This window comes from Phasianus colchicus, chromosome 10 (assembly GCF_987193195.1).
Source record: "Phasianus colchicus chromosome 10, bPhaCol1.hap1.1, whole genome shotgun sequence".
NCBI lineage: Eukaryota > Metazoa > Chordata > Aves > Galliformes > Phasianidae > Phasianus > Phasianus colchicus.
In genome coordinates, this window is record NC_143445.1 from 21,704,464 (window position 1) to 21,723,948 (window position 19,485).

Below are 19,485 nucleotides of genomic sequence, written 5' to 3' on the forward strand. Positions count from 1 at the left end.
ATTCATTACAGGATTTCAGCTAATCTGCTGTCCGCTTTTATCCTGGTATTGTTCCTCTTCTGTACTGCTTGCAGCAAGCACGTTCTTACAATGGCAGAGCCATGATTCCCTTATGATAGTCCCTAAATAAACACGTACTGGCACAGGGGATTTCAGGGTGTGTGTGCATGTGCAAACCTTGTCCTCTCTCCAAGGTCCTCTCACACTGACACCATGACAGACTTACACATTTACCAGGCAGAAAAGAGCGCAGAACCAGCAGGACCACCTCAACAGATGGCCTCATATATGGTGAACAACCAGCTGATGGAATTCTTTCTCAGCTAAGCTCCTGACTTGGGGCATTACTCATCCCACTCAACCCGGCCTAGGGAGACCCAAGTTAAACATAAAAGATGCTGTGGCTCAGTCAAATTAAGGGTGTGGGTACTCTGATAGCCCACTTACTGCAAGACATCTTTCAGACCTATCGGTGACCTCTTCATAAAGCTAACTTAATTACCCTTAATGCACGAACCCTTCAATCGGATGCTTGGGATGAGCTCAGAGTGAGTCAATGGGTTTCCATATGCAAAACCACATCAGAAGCCTAAGAGCTGAAGAAATCCCCTTATTCTTTTATGAACTTCTTCAGTCAGTAACTGTGAGATAACTCAAAAGCAAGCACACAGGGTCGGGTGCCACTCACTGACACAGCAGCCACCCAGTCAAACACTGCAGCTAGATTTTAAATGGGGTGGATAATTTCATGACCAGTCGCATTTGTAGCTGGTATGTTAAGACAAGGGTAATGAAATCTTATGCTTCGGGGCACATATGGATTGTTGCACAAGCCAGGCATCTGCTCCTCCCCCATAAGAGAAATTGTAATTGGCAGGGCTGAAAGGAGCAAGGCTGAAATAAGAGATTAAATGGGACATAAGTGGTGCATGGATCTGGGGAAAGGGCAAATGGAGTTTTTTTAGCTTCTTCACAAGCATCATATTCCACAGCAGCAAATAAAGACAATGAACGTGACAGACATCTGGCCTGACAGGAGTTCTGGCCACCTGGATTGAATACAGCTGTCACACCAGTTCAGGACTAACTGTGCTCAGCAGACCCAGGGACCCTTTTAGTTTGGTGCTGAAGGGGTTTACTTACAATGAACAAGCTCTAATACCTCCACAAGGGCTGGCAACACTTACATGGTACAACCTACATGCAGCACGTGTGAACAGAGGCTTTGTTCAGCATAACAAACCGCCTGGGTTTACCCAGGACATGATCACGGAGCACGCAGAGAGTGGGACCTGTTAGCAGACACTGCTGCTCAGCTCCCAGAGCCCCAGTTTGGCTCCACTCCAGCCAGTTACCTCCTCTAGCCTTCGTCTCTGCTCCTTCTGCTCCTCGATCCGCTTCTGCCGCTCGGCCAGCAGCTGCCTCTTGTGCTCCTCGTTCTCCCGCTGCTGCTGCTCCAGCTGCTGCCGGCGCAGGGCCTCCGAGCGCTCCTTGTTGGCCAGCTGCAGCCGCAGGAAGTCCCGCCGCAGCGTGGACTCGCCGGGCAGGTTCAGGATGGAGCTGCACAGGAGAAAAGCACCATGGAAGGTCCCACGCACATCCTTGAGCCTCTTGTCCCACGGCACCTAAGCACTCAACCACGCCTCCGTGGTAGGAACGGAGGGAAGGGCTGGGTCACAAGCACTGGGGCAGGTCGGTCCAAGCGGAACGTGAGTTTCACACCATCTCCCCCCACCATCCCTTTTTTTTTTTTTCTAAATAATTTTGTTTTCTTCTTAAATAAAGACCCTGAAGCAGACAAGACATTGCTTGATCATACGTCTTGGCCCAGACCACAGCTCACCAACATTTATTTGCTAAAGGATTCCTTTACAGTAAAGTTTCTAACCAAAGTCCCTTGTGCTGCAGTGGCAGGCACTATATTTAGATGTTCACAAAGCACACTTAGCATGAATCATTGCCAGCTATTAAAATGCTACATTATCTCAGGGAAATAATGGAATAATCTGATACTAATTACAATGAGACTGAAAAATGTCATCAAAGAAAGTTCCAGCCCTATTGTGCTTGAAGCAAAGCTGGAAAGTTTCATGGTGAAAAGTTACACGGAAATAGGGAGTGTGGATATAAGGAACCACATTGCAAGAATCTGTTTTAATAACAGCTCACACATTCTTCCACATCTAAATACCCATATGGGCAGTTCCTCACAGCGTAGTTCATGTGAGCACAGCAGCTGTGTGTGCATGAAGGATTCTGCACTGATTGCACTGAGCAGGGCCGTCTAACAGGGACCTGCCATGCTCCTGCACCAGCCTGCACTGTCAATCCCACAGAAAATGAGACAGCTGGGTCTTCCCAGACTTTCAACTAAGGGTCCAAGTCCAAGTGTGGAGCCCCCAGTACAAGAAAGACAGGGAGCTGTTGGAGAGGGTCCAGAGGAGGCCACGAAGATGATCAGGGGACTGGAGCATCTCCCCTATGAGGACAGGCTGAAGGAGCTGGACTTGTTCAGCCTGGAGAAAAGAAGGCTGCGGGGTGAGCTCATTGCAGCCTTTCAGTACCTAAAGGGAGCCTACAAGCAGGAGGGGAATCAACTCTTTGAAAGGGTGAGTGACAGCAGGACAAGGGGAAATGGTTTTAAGCTGAGGGAAGGGAGATTTAGGTTGGACGTCAGGGGGAAATTCTTTACGGAGAGAGTGGTGAGGTACTGGAACAGGCTGCCCAGGGAGGTTGTGGATGCCCCGTCCTGGAGGTGTTCAAGGCCAGATTGGATGGGGCCCTGGGCAGCCTGGTCTAGCATTAGGTGGAATGGTTGGTGGCCCTGCGTGTGGCAGGGGGGTTGGAGATTCATGATCCTTGAGGTCCCTTCCAACTCTGGCAATTCTGTGATTCTGTGGGATCTGTAGCATCAGTTTAATGCCCACTCACCATCTAACAAGGGGAAATACACTTCATCCTACCAGAGAACAGGACTCAGTGATCAAACTGTCCATCTGCTAGTTTGTTATAAGCCTATAATCCAAGTCAATTTCGTATAGAGTTAAAGAGACACAAAGGTAGAAACAAAAGGTTGATTTTTACCTGGGCTCTCCAGAGTCATTTTCCTCCTCCTCCTCCTCACTTCCACTGTACTCGTATTCTGTCTCATCTAGGAACATAATTGCTTATCAATGCCCTTTACTGGACTCATTTATTTTTCTGATGGTTAAAAACTCTGAGGGGAAAACAAAACACTCTTTTTTTTCTTGTCATGAAAAAGAATACCCAGCATCATTTCTGTCCATTTTCTGATGTTATGAGAGGTCTGTCTAGATAACAGCAGGACGAGGGGAAATGGTTTTAATTGAGGGAGGGGAGATTTAGGTTGGACATCAGGGGGAAATTCTTTACAGAGAAAGTGGTGAGGTGCTGCAACAGCTGCCCAGAGAGGTTGTGGATGCCCTGTCCCTGGAAATGTTCAAGGCCAGATTGGATGGGGCCCTGGGCAGCCTGGTCTAGCATTAAATGAGGAGGTTGGTGGCCCTGCCTGTGGCAGGGGGGGTTGGAGACTCACAATCCTTGAGGTCCCTTCCAACCCTGGCCATTCTGTGATTCTGATTCTGTGATGTCTGCAAGGCCATAAAATCAGCATTGCTGTCCCTGACTGCTGGTCCTGGCACACACAGCACACTTGGGGAGAAGGTTGCAGTCCTGGTTGCAGCAGGTGCAAGCCTCCAGCAATCAAAGGTACACCATGTAAGGATGAAGAGTAACCATAAAACAAAGATTTACCACAACACAGCGAAAACACTCTTCAGAAGAGCTCTTGCAAGTGAGACACACTTTTGTTCTCACTTTTGAAGCCACAGGCATTGGAAGGTGGGATTTAACCACTGCTCCGAAGGTAATGACTTTCTTCCTAAAAATATGTTCTTCCTATGCAAATCTGTACGTTTTCCAGGCAACGAAGATATCTACATAACAGCCCAATTGCAAAGCTGTGCTACGTACTGTGATTTCTACTGGGATACTGGCTTTATCAGATGAAGGGAAAGATAGTAAAAAGAAAGACTTGCATTTATCCAATTACTCTCCATCTCTAGGGTACAACCTTCATTTGCAAGACTAAACACATTTAATACTTCGCTAGGATCCAGCTTTATTGTTTTGATTACAGTGAAATCCATTACAAAGGGCTGGAAGGTAGGCATGAAAAATTAATACTGCTACCAATAAGAAAAGAAATAGCGATATATATTAATTTGCTGAATTCTACAAACAAGCTTTCAAATTCAAATTCAGCTCACGAGCAATGGAGTACTTTAACAAGTTTTTCAGCTATCTGATCTTCCTTTCAGAGCACTTTGATAGGGCTCAGAGAGTTCACTCCAGTTTAATACAAACATCCAGTTTAATAGGTTACTCCTAGTCAGCGGAATTGCTTTGGGCAAGGGTCTTATCTGAATGTTCATTTGCACTGCTCTGCTCATCACTGGTGCTGCAGAAATGTCACGGAGATCAACAGAATTAAAAGATGTGAGCTGGGAAAAAATGCAGCTTGGCAGCTTCTCCCTCTTACATGCTTGCACGAATATATGCACACACACATTTTATACACACATTTTTATGAATCAAAGTTTAAATATTCCAAGTGGAAATTACTACCTGAACAAAAAGACACTATTTTTCATCAAGAAAAAAAAAAAAAAAGGACTTAAAAACATTGATCAGCTATAATGACAATCAGCTGCAGCCTTTGTATCAGCACCAATTGTTTTGTTATAGGTATTTATTCTCATTTCAACTTTGGTGATAGCCAATTGGAACCAAATCAAATAAAGTATTTTAAAACCATGACAAGGGTGCACAAAAAAGGAGCACACCTACTTAACTCAACCTGCATGCCATCTGAGTGATGGAAACTTGAGACTGAGACTGCAAGCAACCTGGTCCTTTATGCCCTTCTCGTTCCTCCTCTTCCCTTCCCCACACAGGTGCACCTCAGTCTACCCAAGGGATCTCCAAACACATGACAAAGCTCGGGGAGTGCCCAGAGCACAGCGTTCCCACTAACCTTTTTCTCCTCGCTTCTTCTTCGTCCTGTCAATGTGGTCCTTGAGCTGGATGCGGACCTGCCGCTCGTTGGGCTGGTCTCTGATGAAGGGATGCTTCATCAGCTGCTCCGTCGTCGGTCTCTGGCTGTGGTTCTTCACCAGGCAGCTCTCAATGAACGACTGAAACTTTTTAGACCTGGAAGGCACAGGAAAACAAAAACAAACAGTTAGCCTCGTTGATTCTTGTATTGGGAAGTGAGAAATTTGTGGGTATTTGAGAATACTGCTTGGATACTCCCAGTTCTTGCTCAGATGCAGCATTCTGGGAGGATTCATGCAGCTTCCCTGTCGACACTTAGCATGGGCTCAAAGCAGCATCATCAAATCTCCTCTTAGTTTTCCCATGCATACTCCGGTCCATGTTTTCCCAGGTGCTATTAGGGGAAAACACCACTCCGCTGAGTCTGGAGAAAGGTGGGAACCATCACTGTAATGGGGCATCAGCAGAGCCAAATGGCACCAATAGCAGCCAAGTGCAAGAAAATGTTCTTACACCCTTCCCTTTGACTTTGCAGGTAAGAATAAGAGACCACACCTACAGCTACAAATGCAGTCCCTCAATGAATTGTTACTCATCAGACCCCATGTCCCTGCTCACAGCCCCAGGTGAACAGGACATGCTCTTCTGGAGCATGGCTTGGGCAGAGGCAGGACCATGGCTGTGGGTGGCAGAGCTCAGCCTCTCCTCACCACCAAATAGTTAAATTCAGCCTCAGCTGAAACAATTTCAGCCAAATCTCTAATAAACAAACCCTTCTTAATCTCAAGTTTTGCATATCAGAAGTTCTGCCGGAATTAATTTCACCACATTATAAACCCAAGAGAACAGGGATTTACAAGGAAGAAAGATGTTGACAGGCCACTATGCTGTATGTTGCTTTAGCAAATAGGAAAATGAGTGTAAATTAATGACAGAAGCCAACAGATACTACAGAATTGCATTGAGAAGTAAAACAATAAGCTTTGGGGGATTTCACTTTTAAGCTGTCAGACTAGAAGTGATTTATCTTTTAAGTGCTAATCCATACAAATTGAGATGCAAAAATAAAATACACCACTGGATCCAATTAAATCTTCCCTCCAGCTTTATTAGCGAGCAAATCTTCATCCTCCACCTTGCCTCAAGGAACCCTGTGTCTCTGTGTATTCCAGAAGGGCCAGACCACATGATGCTCTCAAAACTGCACCTCTAAAGCATCATTCTCCTCTGTGGGTCTGAACCTGGAGACAGTTCACTTCCAGGTGCACAATCCAACTCCAGACAGGGCTAAGCTGAAGTAGTTTCTGATGTTTCCTTCAGCACACAATGGGTTTGTCCACCTCCTCAGGCTCCAGTGCAGTTTTTGCAGAGAGATGCAGGACACAGGTCTGTGCCCAGCCTGGCTCTGACCAAGCCAAGACACAACCATGTACCTCATCAAGCTGCTGTCACAAACTTCCAGCTGCAGCAAGAACTGCAATCTGCATGTACCCAAACAAGGGCTGCTGGAAACTGAAGCCTGCCCCGTGTGTCCTCAAGTTGCAAGGACAGATGCAGAGATGTGTCCTTTCCCAGTCCAGCAGATAAAGCACTCACAGCACCAGGTAGATGCCACTCAACATTGCTTTAAATACCCCAGGAGCCTGCAGGCATTTGGCTCTCTTCTCCAAAAAAGCATCAGAAAGCAGGACTCTCTCTAGCTCTGATTCTGGATGACACCTTTACTACTTCTCATCACCACCCTGGTGCAGGTCAGCCCATCTCTGTAGCCACATGTACTGCTGTTCCCCCAGCTCAGCCCATCTCCATAGTCAAATGCACTGCTGTTCCCTCAGCTCCTGGGCTTTGCAAAGCTTAAATAAATGTTTGCAAAGGTTTCTGAGCTGCTTAGATGAAAAGTGCTATCACAGTGCAAATACCACTTCGTTAACAAAGAGATCTTGTCATTTTTTATAAGGCAGGGACAGGAAGTGTTTACGATAATGACATCACTAAAGTTCAAGTGGTTTTCACCTGTGAAATGTAGGAAGAAAACAAAGCACCACTGCTGGCTGGATTTAATTGGAAGAGAAAAGGATACCAAAGATCTGTAACTTCACAGGACCACAGCACTGTTTCAAAAGTGAGTTCAATGATCTAGCACGCAAAAAAAGACTTGGCAAGCAATAAAAAACAATAAATAGAGCCACTGTGAGAGCCTGGTCAAACATCTCAGATTCTCCTGGGTCTTGCAGAGTTCCAGGTCCAATACCTCCAGCTGAGAAATGAGTCAGAGACAGCAGATCTGCCCAGGGTCCTGCTGGAAACACTCAAAAAAATTGTTCTTAAGGAATTGGTGGACTCTTACTGGTTTGGAGCTCAAGGCTGAGCTATGCAACCAAGGAGAGCAGAAAAGCCAAGGATATGTAGATCATCTGCCACACCTGGGGAAGATGGTGTCAAGCAATACCCTGGCTGGTACAGAACACATCTAAGTATGTCAGACTCTTATCTGAGCAAGGAGTAAAATAGAAACTCCACCCCAGAGCAGTTTTTACCTTAAGGAGATGGGCAAAGTACTCTGCTCAAAGCCTGCTTTTGTCAGCTGCCTTCCCCTTTGTCTGGAGGCTGAGAACCTTTGCTGAATAAACAGCATATTTGTATGAAAAAAAAACAACCAACCCTCTGAAGTCTTACAATCCATTCTGCGCTGTAGCAGTGAGGATAATGAAGTAGGAGACTGGTAATCTGGCAGAAAACAAGTGTCTAAACTGTTTTCTCAGCTCTCTGACAAATGGCATCCTAAAAAAAACTGTGCAAGGAGAGAGAGCACCTTCGATACCCTCTGGCAGAGCTGGCAGGGAAAGGTCCTTGTCCTGGTTTGGTACTGGAACATCTGAGGACTGAGCTGACAAAATGAAGACACTTTTTGCTAAAGCCTGGGACTCCAAGGCTTCAATTCCTCTCCCCTCCCAGCAGCATTCCCGCTGCTTTGGCACCAAGTGTTTGCAGTGCCTACCAATTACTCTGCTCCCTTTTTTTGTGTGTGTGTTTTCAAACAGATAATACGCATCATTTCAAGGAATAAAGCACAGTTTCCTCCACAGTCTCAGCCTATCTGAGGCCATGCTGTTTCTCTAATGCCTGGCAGATCTCTCCTGATAAAATCAGGGCTGAACCTGAGGCAGGCAAACCATGCAAACCATGAGTGTTTTTAAGGACTCCAGCTCCATCAGTACAGAACATACAGTAACAAAACAACATCTGCTGGGCTTCAGAAGTATTTTTCCTACGGGTTTTCATTGGCATATCCCCCCTTTCTTTTTCCTTTTTTTTTCTCTTCCAAAACGGTGATGTACTTTTTCCCCCAAAATTTTAATATAAAGCCCAAACTAAGTACAAACCTCTGCATTCCTGCGCCTTCAAGATAAACTCTCCTTTCGTTTGGCCTGGCTACATGTTTCCATTTGAAAATGGAACCTTACTGGAAAGAAAGGGGAGCCAAGTGAAGTGTCAGCTGCTTTCAGCTGCACAAAGCCAACTCAATATTGGGAAAGGGCAATGCGAGAGGCATTTCCCTCTCTACCTCTCCCCTTTCTCCCTCTTCCTTCCATGCCTGTGCTCTGTGCAGACCAAAATGCCTCTCCAAAGGAGACCCAGGCCCTAATATCCACCTGTTTGATAACCACTGAATATGGAGAGACTCACCACTTCTTGGATTTCAACCTTGGGGCTGGGTTGCGGGGGATGAGGAAGAGGGCTCTCATGGGGTGCATGTCACAGAGAGCTGCAAAGTGCAAGAAGAGGCATTAAGCACAGCATGATGTCTCATGAAGAGCCTACACACATACACCCAAACTCCCTCTCATGCCACCAGATCAGCAGGACACACGGAGCACGTGCAGCACCTGAAGCCACACATGGGGTTTTTGTGCCTTTGTTTGCTGCTCCTATTCCCTAAGCCATGTCGACCTGGCAGCTTTTTCCCATCGCATCCTGGACCCTGCAAACTGCACTGAACCCAGTCCAGGCTGCTCAGCAAAACCCTTGCTTGGGGTTTCCAGCACAGATCCTCATGCCTGCTGACACTCAGCAAATCCTAGCAAGTCACCACCAGCATTAAATAAAGCAGAGCCATGCATGTACTTACGGGGAGCGCCTTCTGCCATCTCTATGGCTGTTATCCCCAGAGACCACAAGTCACTCTGTAAAAAAAAGCAGATGGAAATGTGTGATGCAGTGGAACGTTGTCACAACAGTGAGCACAAAGTGAACCCCAGGGCTCAGCCCCATGAGCTGGGCCTCTGCTTTCTCTGCCAGGCCCTAAACCTGCAGCACAGGAGATCATCTTTTATGCTCTTCCCATATTTTAAGGCTTGATAGTAGGCTCCCAGACTTGCTGCTTATCCCAAGCTTTATTGCAGAGCTTTTGGTGGATATCACACTAGTGCAGGTGTGGGACACGGCCAACCCCTGCAGCCATCTCACTGGGCACAGTTCCCAGCAGCTGTGGTGGAGAGATGTTGGCACCCCAAAGGTCCCAGCACATCCCTTTGGGGATGAGCAAACCCCCTAAAGCCTCAGTGATCCAGCAACACACCACCTCCCTGCTCCATGAAGTGGGAAGCAGCAAGGGGCAGGAAGGAGGCACAAACTCCAGGTATTTTCCTGAGACTTTGGCAGAGCTGAGATTTCATGCCCTGTGACCTGACTATTCAGCTCCAAGGACACAGCACAGTGGTGCAGCTTTGATTCTGCACCACAGGATGCAAGCAGCAATGTGCCAGCCCTGGAGCTGTACGTAGCCCACAGCAGCCATCTGCGCCCTGGCAGTGGTGCTGCAAGCTTCCTGCTTCAAGTTGGATGATACACAAATGGATTTGTTGCAGCTCCTGAGAATACATCCTGTCTGGGATAGATTAGAAACATGAAGTATCTTGAGATACCTCAGGACTCTTCTGAATCATGCACTGCTCATTAGCTAGAAGCATGAAAAGCAGCGTTTCGCTAGTGGGAGGAGAAACGGGTACCCTCACTTACTGTGTTCCCAATCCCTCCTCAGCCCACATGGTTGTTTTAGTCTCCTGAATGATTAGTGCACGGAAAGTGCATCTATTCAGAAAGTTCCTTTGATTTCATGCTTGTATCACTTTTCCTTCAGTTTTCTTACTTGCAATGAGGGATATTTATAGCCCCAGCTCCATGCCTGTGAGGCTCTACTCCTCACCAATCCATACCACAAGAAATCCCACGTGAGCCCTGGCTACACCACTCAATCCAGTAACAAGTCCCAGAGGATGGCTCAGCTCTTAGAGACAGGAGGAAAGGACACCATGTGATCAGGCAGGAGGAAACGAGAACTTTCCCTAATGGCACTGCTGCAACTTGTGCTGGCTTTCTTTTGGCAGAAGGTGGCTAATTCATGATTGGGACATCATGTATAGGACTGCCTAATGATTCATATCTTTGCACCCAACGCGCTGGGAACAGAACCCAGACTAATTTTGGTGCCTTCATTTGAAGCACATTCCCTAACACATCTCCAGGCCTGGCGGAGGGGAAGGTGCCAGCTGGCACAGGCACACTGCTAAAGCAAAGCCAAGAACTTGCTCCTTCCCCTTCCTCTCTCTCCACTCTGCCACGGACCTCAAGGACAGGTCTGCTCTTCCAGCAGGTCTGGTGGAGATGGCTTTGTCCCTGGACATCATCTCATCAACCAGAGCTTCCCAGCTCCCTACAATGAGCAGCGACTCCAGGCTTTCTGGGAGCTCAGCGCAGGAGCTGTGAGGCTGAAGTCGTGGCCTGGCTCATGCTGAAGGGCAGTCCGAGAACTTGGCAGCTACAGAACAAGCCCTGCTGAGATGGGACGTAGCAGTGGTCCAGGGCAGAATCCATAGCCCCACAAGGAAGCCAAACGAGCCCCACACGCACAGATGCGGATGTGAGCTGGAAGCTGTGAGTACACTGAAGAGGACTCAAAGACTGGCTAAGCTCCAGTGACACAGAAAAAGGAGTACGAGTTGTGCACAGGTACATCTAGAGCAGAGGGGATGGACTCTGCCTCCCGTTCTCCCTCTGTGATCTCCAGTTCCCACATGCTGCTCTCCCTGTGCCCCACTTTCCACCATGGCCCTGCAGTCACTCCTCAGTCTATGCTCCATTTCAAAAGCTGTCCTTCCCAAGCAGCCTTGAGCCTCTAATCCTGCAAATTGGTGCATCCAAGAAAGGTTATTCTTCCCAGTTCAGAGCACCAAGAGCTGCAGGGCAGGAACCCCTGGGGACTACAGCACCTTCTATGTATGTATGTATGTATGTATGTGACACCCTCCAGGAAAGACAACCTGCATTTTACAGTTTCAAGGCCAATTTCCTTCTTTCTAACCCAAGTTTTTCCTTAACAAATGCTGTCCCATTAGTCCTTGCTACAGATCTTTGTACCTGCCTAAAAATTCTCCCTCAAATCTCATTTGCAACACTTTTGCAGGACAGCCACATCCATTCTTTGTCTCTGCTCAGCTGGGATTTATGCTGCATACTTAATTATCTCAGTCTTTCCACATGATTCAGTACGCATGACCCCTTCCTTTTGGTTGCCTGAACTCCTTCCAAATTCCTAATGTGTCTTTCCATATTGAGGTGCCCAGTATTATATGCAACATGCCAAGTGATCTCAAAACTGGAGCAACACAGAGAAGGATTATCACCTCTCTAAGTCTCCGAGAGAAAGCAGAAAACTCAGTGGGAAGCACGCATTTCAAACTGATCTAAAATTCAGGTTTTTGTTTCTCCCTGAGTCTGAAAAGCTTTTCAGTCCACCCAGCAAAAAGCTGCTGTGCTAATATATTTGTATTGTCCTGACTTGAGGAGGGAAGCAAGCTGGTTTTTCCCTTTGATTCGACACTTACTGACAAGATATCTAAAGAAAAAAGGAAGAATGTCTGGGGAAAAACCAACAAATAATCTCAACAATGTGGAGTTTCTATCTGTTCTTTTTTAGTGGTTTATTTTTCTGAGGAGGTATTTACTGCAGCCTTCCGTCGATTACATGGCAACTCTTCCTGGCTCAGAAAGAAGTGAGATTAGAAGCTTTTTGTCCAACAGATTAAGCCTGTGAGGATTCCTTTTCTTCACCCTCTAAGTCTCATCTTTTGTATTCGCTATTTCAAGCCAGTTGACTAAACCTGAGTGTCTGATTCGCATGTGTTTAAAAAATAATAATTGTCATTCATATTTTTTCCCCCACTTCAAAGCAAGAACGTCAGGTGCAGGGACACAACCTGGGGTATGGGCTAATGCCTGGTGGCTCCCACATCACCATGAGCTCCACAAACACCCTGCAGTAAGCTTGTCAGCAGCAAACAGTCTTCTGTTCCACATCCCCTGTCAAGGAAAAACTGTCAGTGCCAAGTGCAGAGACAAAGGGGCCCAGCACGCTATGAGCATTTGATCCTTGGGGACAATAGAGGGATTTTGGTCCCAGCACTTGTGCATCACTCAATGACATATTAAGTGCCCCAGTTTTTCTGGAAAGAGTAAAACCTCATGCAGCAGCCTTCCAGTGCCTAAAGGGGGGTCACAGGAAAGGTGGGAAGGGATTCTGTAAGGGTATGCACTGACAGGACAATGGGAAATGGCTTCAAACGAAAAGAGGGAAGACTTAGATTAGACATTAGGAAAAAATTCTTTACTCAGAGAGGTTCCAGTACTGCTGCCCTGAGATGTGTGTGTGCCCCATCCCTGGAGGTGACCAAGGCCATGGGTGGGCCTTGGGCAGCCTGAGCTGGTGGGATGACTGCCCACTGCAGGGGGTGAGGCTGGGTTATCTTTAAGGTCCTTCCCAACCCAAACCAGTCTGTCTTTCTACCAAACACCAAAGCTACTTTTTGTTACTTTAAAATCCTTCATCTCTTAAAAATGTTCAGAGAGGCCAGTAATAGCACTGCAAATTGGTGGGCTGTTGTGCCGTTACATTACACTGTAACATCCTGCTGTTAAAAAGCAGCTACCTACCTAGCCTCACACCAAAGGGCTGCAAAGTCCTTTTAAAATATTATTCTGCAAGTGACCTCTCAGGGTGGGCACAGAGGCGTAGCAAGCTTTATATCCCCCTGCATTTCCTCCAAAAGCCCACATTTGGAGCTTTCTCTGCTGTCCGAAAATGCTCAGTGGATCTCAGGGGGGGTTGCAGTTAGAAATTCAAGTTCTTGACACTTCAACAAAACCACAAAGCACAAAAAACCAAGGGACAAGCCCACAAATGTGTATCCAGAAACTTGCAGTGTGGCAGAACTGTGATAAAATATGGAAAGCTTTCCTTGCCTGAAGCATCGGCCTCCACTGCAGTTTGAAGGGGCAGTGGGAATCACACTCCCCTGCTGACCTGCTGCATGGCATGCCCCTCTCTTCATCTTACAGCTCAGTAGCAATGCTGTGCTGTCACTGATCCAAAAATAAACTTTCAACAGGCAACAGACATGTGAAAAGTAGGTCAGAGCCCCGAACGTCTGCTTGTGTGGCAACCTTCAGATCTCCCCGTGCATACCAACCTGCAGGCCAAAAGATCTGACTTTGCCCTTTTTAAACCTGACCTGACTTCTCTGAGGAATAAATTGAGGAAACGCAGTGTGTTTGATGGTAGTATTTAAACATTCAGCACTGAAAAACTGAAGAGCAGGTAGGAAGCCTCAGTCTGACACCTTTCTTAGCATGGGGAAAGACTTCTTCACGCTAAATCTTGGTAGGTGATGAGCGCAACAAAAATTCACATTGGACCCAAATTCACATCTCAAAATTTAACAGCCAGAAAGCAGGAGGAGGCTACACTGCCTGTAAGTATAATTAGCAAAGCTGCAAGAATGTACTAAATTCCTGCTTGCTCAAGTTTTAGGTGCTGGGATGCAAAATCTGAGATCCTACCAAGCACTACCTTCAGATGTTTATGGTCACAACTCTCATTTTAAGCACTCACAAGTAAGACAGCACATAGAGAAAACTCTTTCTCTGAGTCCCCTGGCTGCTTTAATTCCTTGATTACCTTATTAGTCACTGCACTAGACTTTGCAAAGACTGCATCTGTAATAACATAGAAAAGAGTACAGTACCTTAAAGTCGTAAGTGGCATCAGGATTTTCATCACAAGCAATGACCTCAGGGGCCATCCAGTAAGGCGTTCCAATGAAGGTATTTCTCCTGCCCACTGTTCTGTCCAGCTGAGCACTGACACCAAAGTCCACTATGGATAGGAAAGACAACAGGACACTATAAGTGTCAGACACAAACCTGAGCAACGTTCTTCTGTTGAATGTCAGACACTGAAGTACACTAACAGCATCGTCAGGAGAGAAAAATATGGCCAGAGACATTTCTGTTTCATCTTTGCTGAGGTCAACAGATTAACAGACGTCAACCAAAGATGAATCTGATCATCTGATTTCCAGCTTTCATAAGCAACCCCGTGCCTTTTCCTCCTTGCCAGGAGGCAATGAAAAGAAATCACAGTTCCTCATACTAATGAGAATCAGGGTTAGAAACATGAATAAGCAGCAGCCTTTGTTCTGTGTTTTTTTTTTCACTGAATTAAAGCCTGCCAAATGTTTGTAGAAGCCTCATTTTTCTACCTAAATTCTTGCTGGAAATGGCAGAAATGTAAAAGACTTCAGGAACCGAAGGCTAAGGACAAAAACCCATAGGGAAATGTCAAGCACAGAGCTGCAAAATGAAGCAAAAACTGATGAAATCACATCAGTGAGAGAATACTCCATGGTCCACTAAGTTCACTTTGCACAACATAATGGCTGGAGATTTGCCCTGGAGAATTTCCCCTTGGAGGGGAATCTTCACCAGCATAAAGCCAAACGAGCTGGTGGTGCCATCTGTTAAGATGGGGTTTGATTCCACAGCAAAGACATGGTAAAACAAGGATTCCACCTCACCTCACCACTGTAAGAGATCTTCCATCACTAGCATAAATTAAAAACGCACAAAGATAGCTTTAATAATATAGGTGCTGGATGACAGAGGGTATCAGCACAGACAGTGTGTTGTTGTCCATATATCTTCATGTGGATAATGGGTCTTTTCAAGGACGACAAACACTGCATACAAAATTCAGAATATTTCTTGCAATTGACGCTCTGCCTTACAGTTTAACTTGCAAACCTGGATTATGCCATGGTAAATGGAACGGATTATGGTGCTGGAGGGCATACATAATCCGTACAGGTGTGGGGAAATACACTTTGATAACGTCCGGGGATGCACACAGGCAAATTTTCAATCTAGGGCATGAAAAATGATCACGAATTGCTCAACCTGCATCTGGTGGCAGAACTGCCCACCCCACCTCTCTGCAGAAACACCTCTGTAAATAGATCTTTGTATGCAGAACTTGGTCATCAGTCACTGACAGTTTATTGCATGGTACCTGATCAAGACCCAAGGTCATATTTTTGAGGCTAGCACAAGAAAAAACACACAGCAGCTTTTAGGACTCACTGCCGTTCTCCAAGTAATTTACAGGCTCTACCAATTTTATTTCTTCTCTCCAGGCAGCCTACTTGCAGTTTCCAAGAGCTCTAACCAATCCTTACCTAGTTTAACTTCTGCATTTTCCGTCAGCAATACATTCTGCCCCTTGATGTCTCGATGAATTACTTTGTGCTGGTGTAGATGACTCAAGCCCTAGAGAATTCAGAGAAAGGTTAGAGGAATCCGAGTTCAAAGCATGCTATTTTCTGACATTCCTCCTCAACCAATTATGGGCCAGAAATGAAAGATTCACAGTTGGAGTTAAGCACTTGAGAACACTTTTGTTTATTATGTGTTGAAAACACTGTCCTGTGTTACATGCTGGGAGGACATACCCAGCAAATGAAACGCCCACTGACTTGCTGCATGTGCTGCAGTGGGTGCTCTATAGCAGGTGACAACCACTGACAATTCTAGAGGGATTAAGACCAGCCTTTCAGTTTCTGCAGGAACCCATAGTAACCCAAATTTCTCTGTATTTCTAGATGCAGTTTTCCCCATGGGCTTTTTTGCCTTAAGGAGCCATTTGTGTTGCAGAAATAATAGAAAGCTTGTGTGTCCTTTCTGTACTTCCATCATCAAGAAACCAAAAAAACCCAATTCTCTTTGTTATATTGGTCCAATAAATGGGACTCCAATATACTGAAAAGCTTGTATTAAAAAAGATACCATGGAAATACAAATATTATAACTTGCACATATCCCTAATAGAGATATAGCTCAAATTAAAAGCCTGTCTCAAAGGCTAAAGGTAAACTAGCTTTTCTGTTTTGTTGCTTTATTAGCTCATTAATTTCTTTTTGCAGCCTACATTTTTATTTCATTCATTTATTATTACATTTCCAAAGTAACATCCACCTATATTGCCAGCTTAATAAAAAATGGATTACTTTAAAAACTAATTCTGCATTAGGTTTACACTTCACATTAAACATTCATATTCGAGGAAGAATATAATTTCTACTATCACTGCTGGTAGTTATTAGTCATTTTTTGCTTGTTACCTTAAGACAACACTGTGGAACAGATTATATCTGTAGAGGTGCCCTGCTGCATTCAATTTTTAGCCACATTATACCCAGTTAGAGGTTCGATGCACTGGAGGCAAAGCAAAAATTTCACTAAAACCCAACAAATCCTTTCACAGAGCAGGATCAAGTCTTACATGCCAGAATTACAACGTGCCCTCGACTTCTGAACCAAGAACGAACCACGCATACTGCAGCATGAAGGTGGGAGTCTTTTATGCTCCAAAATACTGTTCTATGACCCCAAATCCTCAGCAGCCCTTGGAGCCTGCAGGTCACTAAATCAACTGCCTCAAAGCATGGCCACAGCACAGCAGAGCTTGCACTCTGCACGGCCCAAATGAGAGCAGTGACACTTGACGGTGGCCCTGGGACATGATTCAGTGCATAGGTTTTGACTGACTGACAGTGACTATTTTAAGAAGTAGGCTCGCAGAGCTCATACATTTGTAATAAACCCACATGCAACTGTGGTTTCCTGACACAACTGATCAGCTCCAGCTCCTTCTGTACATCAGGCTGGTTGTGCTGGCACAGATGGTGACACCCAGGGTCAAGAGAAGTGCTGCGTCACCCCTGGTCAACAACAGGAGCCTAAGAGACAGCGTCACACACAGCCCAGTGAGAGCTGTTGGAGCAGTCATTTTGTCTCGTTTTCTTTGAATGGCCCTTGTATAGTTTTCTTCACGTGTCTGCTATTTCTGTCTTCCCTTCAACAAAATTTCAGTTCATGAACTCTTAAGATTTTAATGTCAGGGCAACCATTGCAATTGCATAATCTGACCTCATTTGTGGAAAATACAAGCAAGTCTTTGCTAGAGGTGCCACCCTCCCGTATGTGAAACTCCAGCGAGGCCCGTTTTATGACATTCCAGTCAAACATTTATCTTGTGGGTATAAAAGCTGCAGCATCCTCATTAAAGTCAGAGGCATGTGGATTTAATAAAGCATAAGATGTTTTTTAATCATGCAGACTCTCTCCACAGGTTCTATTAGTCCTTACCTTTCTGTTAATTGAAATCACAGTCCTACTGTAAATAAATCTTCACCTCATTAATATTAAGGGAAATTATATTTCAGCTGAAGGAAAGAAGAGGGTTAAAATTCAGGCAGCTAACAAAGCTAAAGGGCATTAAGTAGTGCTTATTTATTATGCATCATACAAGCACATGAATCATTCATGCCTACCGGCACCGAAGCTGCTCATGTCCACAGAGCAGAGCCTCAAGAGCCAACGGCTTCGCGTGTCCCCAAGGCCCACGTGCCACACTCCACCAACGCATGGCATTTAGCTCCCTCTGGGCACATACCCTTAAAATCTCTCTGCAGATGTAGGCAATCCACTCCTCCTTCAAAGTGTTCCCCTTTGTGTTCTTGATGAGGTCGGTGACGGAGCCCGCGCCGCAGAACTCCATCACCAGCTGCCAAATGAAACAGAAGTGCAATTACTGCAATTAGGCTGAAAGCATCCTCCGGGCTGCGCAGCCCAAGGGCAGGGCCTGACACCGGCAGCGCAGCTGCCATCAAACCGATCTACTTTTAATCCATGTGTTTTTTGTTAAAAAAGGAAACAGTAAAAGGTGGGAAGGCTGGAGAGGTGCGGTGCTCCCCAGTAGGGTGGGAATAAGAAACAGGAATCACTTCAGTGCTGAGAAGCACAGATCAGAAACCTTGAAACCACACTAGCAAAACTCTGCCTCCTGCATTTAAGCTCTTTAACCCCAAATATGTGAGAGCAACACGGTGGATCTGAAAGCTTTATAAACCTTAAAAAACAGCAATATTTTTCCATTTTTGTACCAGCCCATCTCCATCTTCAACCACCTTCTTAAGCAGAGAGCCCTCCAGAGGCCAAGCTCACTGTGTGGCTCCCCAGGGACAGCTGGAGCCCTACTGCTCGGGCTGATGCCAAATAGACCAGGCACCACCATCTGTACCACGTACAAAGCTCCATAATATTAAATACAGAAACACAAGGATCTAACCTGCACTCAAACTTAATCTTGTCATTGAGCAACTGTGAAATAAAACATTCCAAAACAGCCCAGGATGTGATTCTGCCTTCCAGGGCCACCACGGGCTGCTGGCGTGCAGCAATCCTTGTGCTTGAGAACCTGAGCGCAGCAAGAACATGCTAAAGCCTCCCCCAAGTCCTGCTGAAGAGTTTCTCTATCAAAAGTGAAACCACATTTTCCAGTTAGATCAGTTTGTCTGCAGAAAGATATTCCCTTTCCCTACAAGTCATGCTGTGCCAGATTCTTCACTGCACGTGTTTAAAGTTTCCCATCACACACAGCTTATGTGGTATTTAACATTTTCCAAGCAAGAGATACCACCTCATTAAAAGCATGGACTAAGAGAAGAAGGGAACAACAAAAGGTCTATCCAAGTCCTACCCAAATTGCTCAGAGATACTGATTAGAAAGACCGTTATAAATAAACAATCACAGAATTCAGACCCAGTACTGCTATAAAATTCCTGTATAAATAAAACGCCTAAGCAGAATACATCTTAGTTAGCTGAGAGATCCCTCTGACCATGCTCCTATCTTTAGTTTTGATATCAAGTTTCTCTTCCTAAAATGACAGCTGAAATACTCTTTGCATATCTCGTTACATCAGGAAACTGGCTCCCAGCAAAGATGCATGGCTGGCCAAAGTCTGTCCTGTGAGGACAGTATCTGCATGTGTTTCTGATTAACAGAGTGTTAGGGATACCACTGCAGCAAGCACTGAAAGGAAATCCCTGGATAGCTGAACCAGCTGAAAACACTCTCCAACCCAATAGGCTGACCTCTCCCTGCAACACTTTATGGCCTCCTGCCATGGAAACTCATCCACAGGATCTCACCGGGGTTTGCAGCAAGAGGCCCTG

At 45.7% G+C, this 19,485-nt stretch overlaps 1 protein-coding gene across 7 annotated transcripts in view; it reads right to left on the reverse strand.

Moving 5' to 3' along the window:
* TNIK (TRAF2 and NCK interacting kinase) overlaps nt 1-19,485 on the reverse strand; it is a 139,109-nt gene that overhangs the window by 43,300 nt on the left and 76,324 nt on the right. For all 7 annotated transcript variants that reach the window (XM_090147714.1, XM_090147713.1, XM_031614611.2 and 4 more), the window contains exons 5-12: nt 17,921-18,031; nt 15,645-15,735; nt 14,157-14,287; nt 9,206-9,260; nt 8,764-8,842; nt 5,057-5,232; nt 3,085-3,151; nt 1,356-1,560 (exon numbers count right to left, since the gene is read on the reverse strand). In XM_090147714.1, the coding sequence (XP_090003840.1) occupies nt 1,356-1,560; nt 3,085-3,151; nt 5,057-5,232; nt 8,764-8,842; nt 9,206-9,260; nt 14,157-14,287; nt 15,645-15,735; nt 17,921-18,031 (915 nt within the window). The remainder of the gene's footprint in view (nt 1-1,355; nt 1,561-3,084; nt 3,152-5,056; nt 5,233-8,763; nt 8,843-9,205; nt 9,261-14,156; nt 14,288-15,644; nt 15,736-17,920; nt 18,032-19,485) is intronic.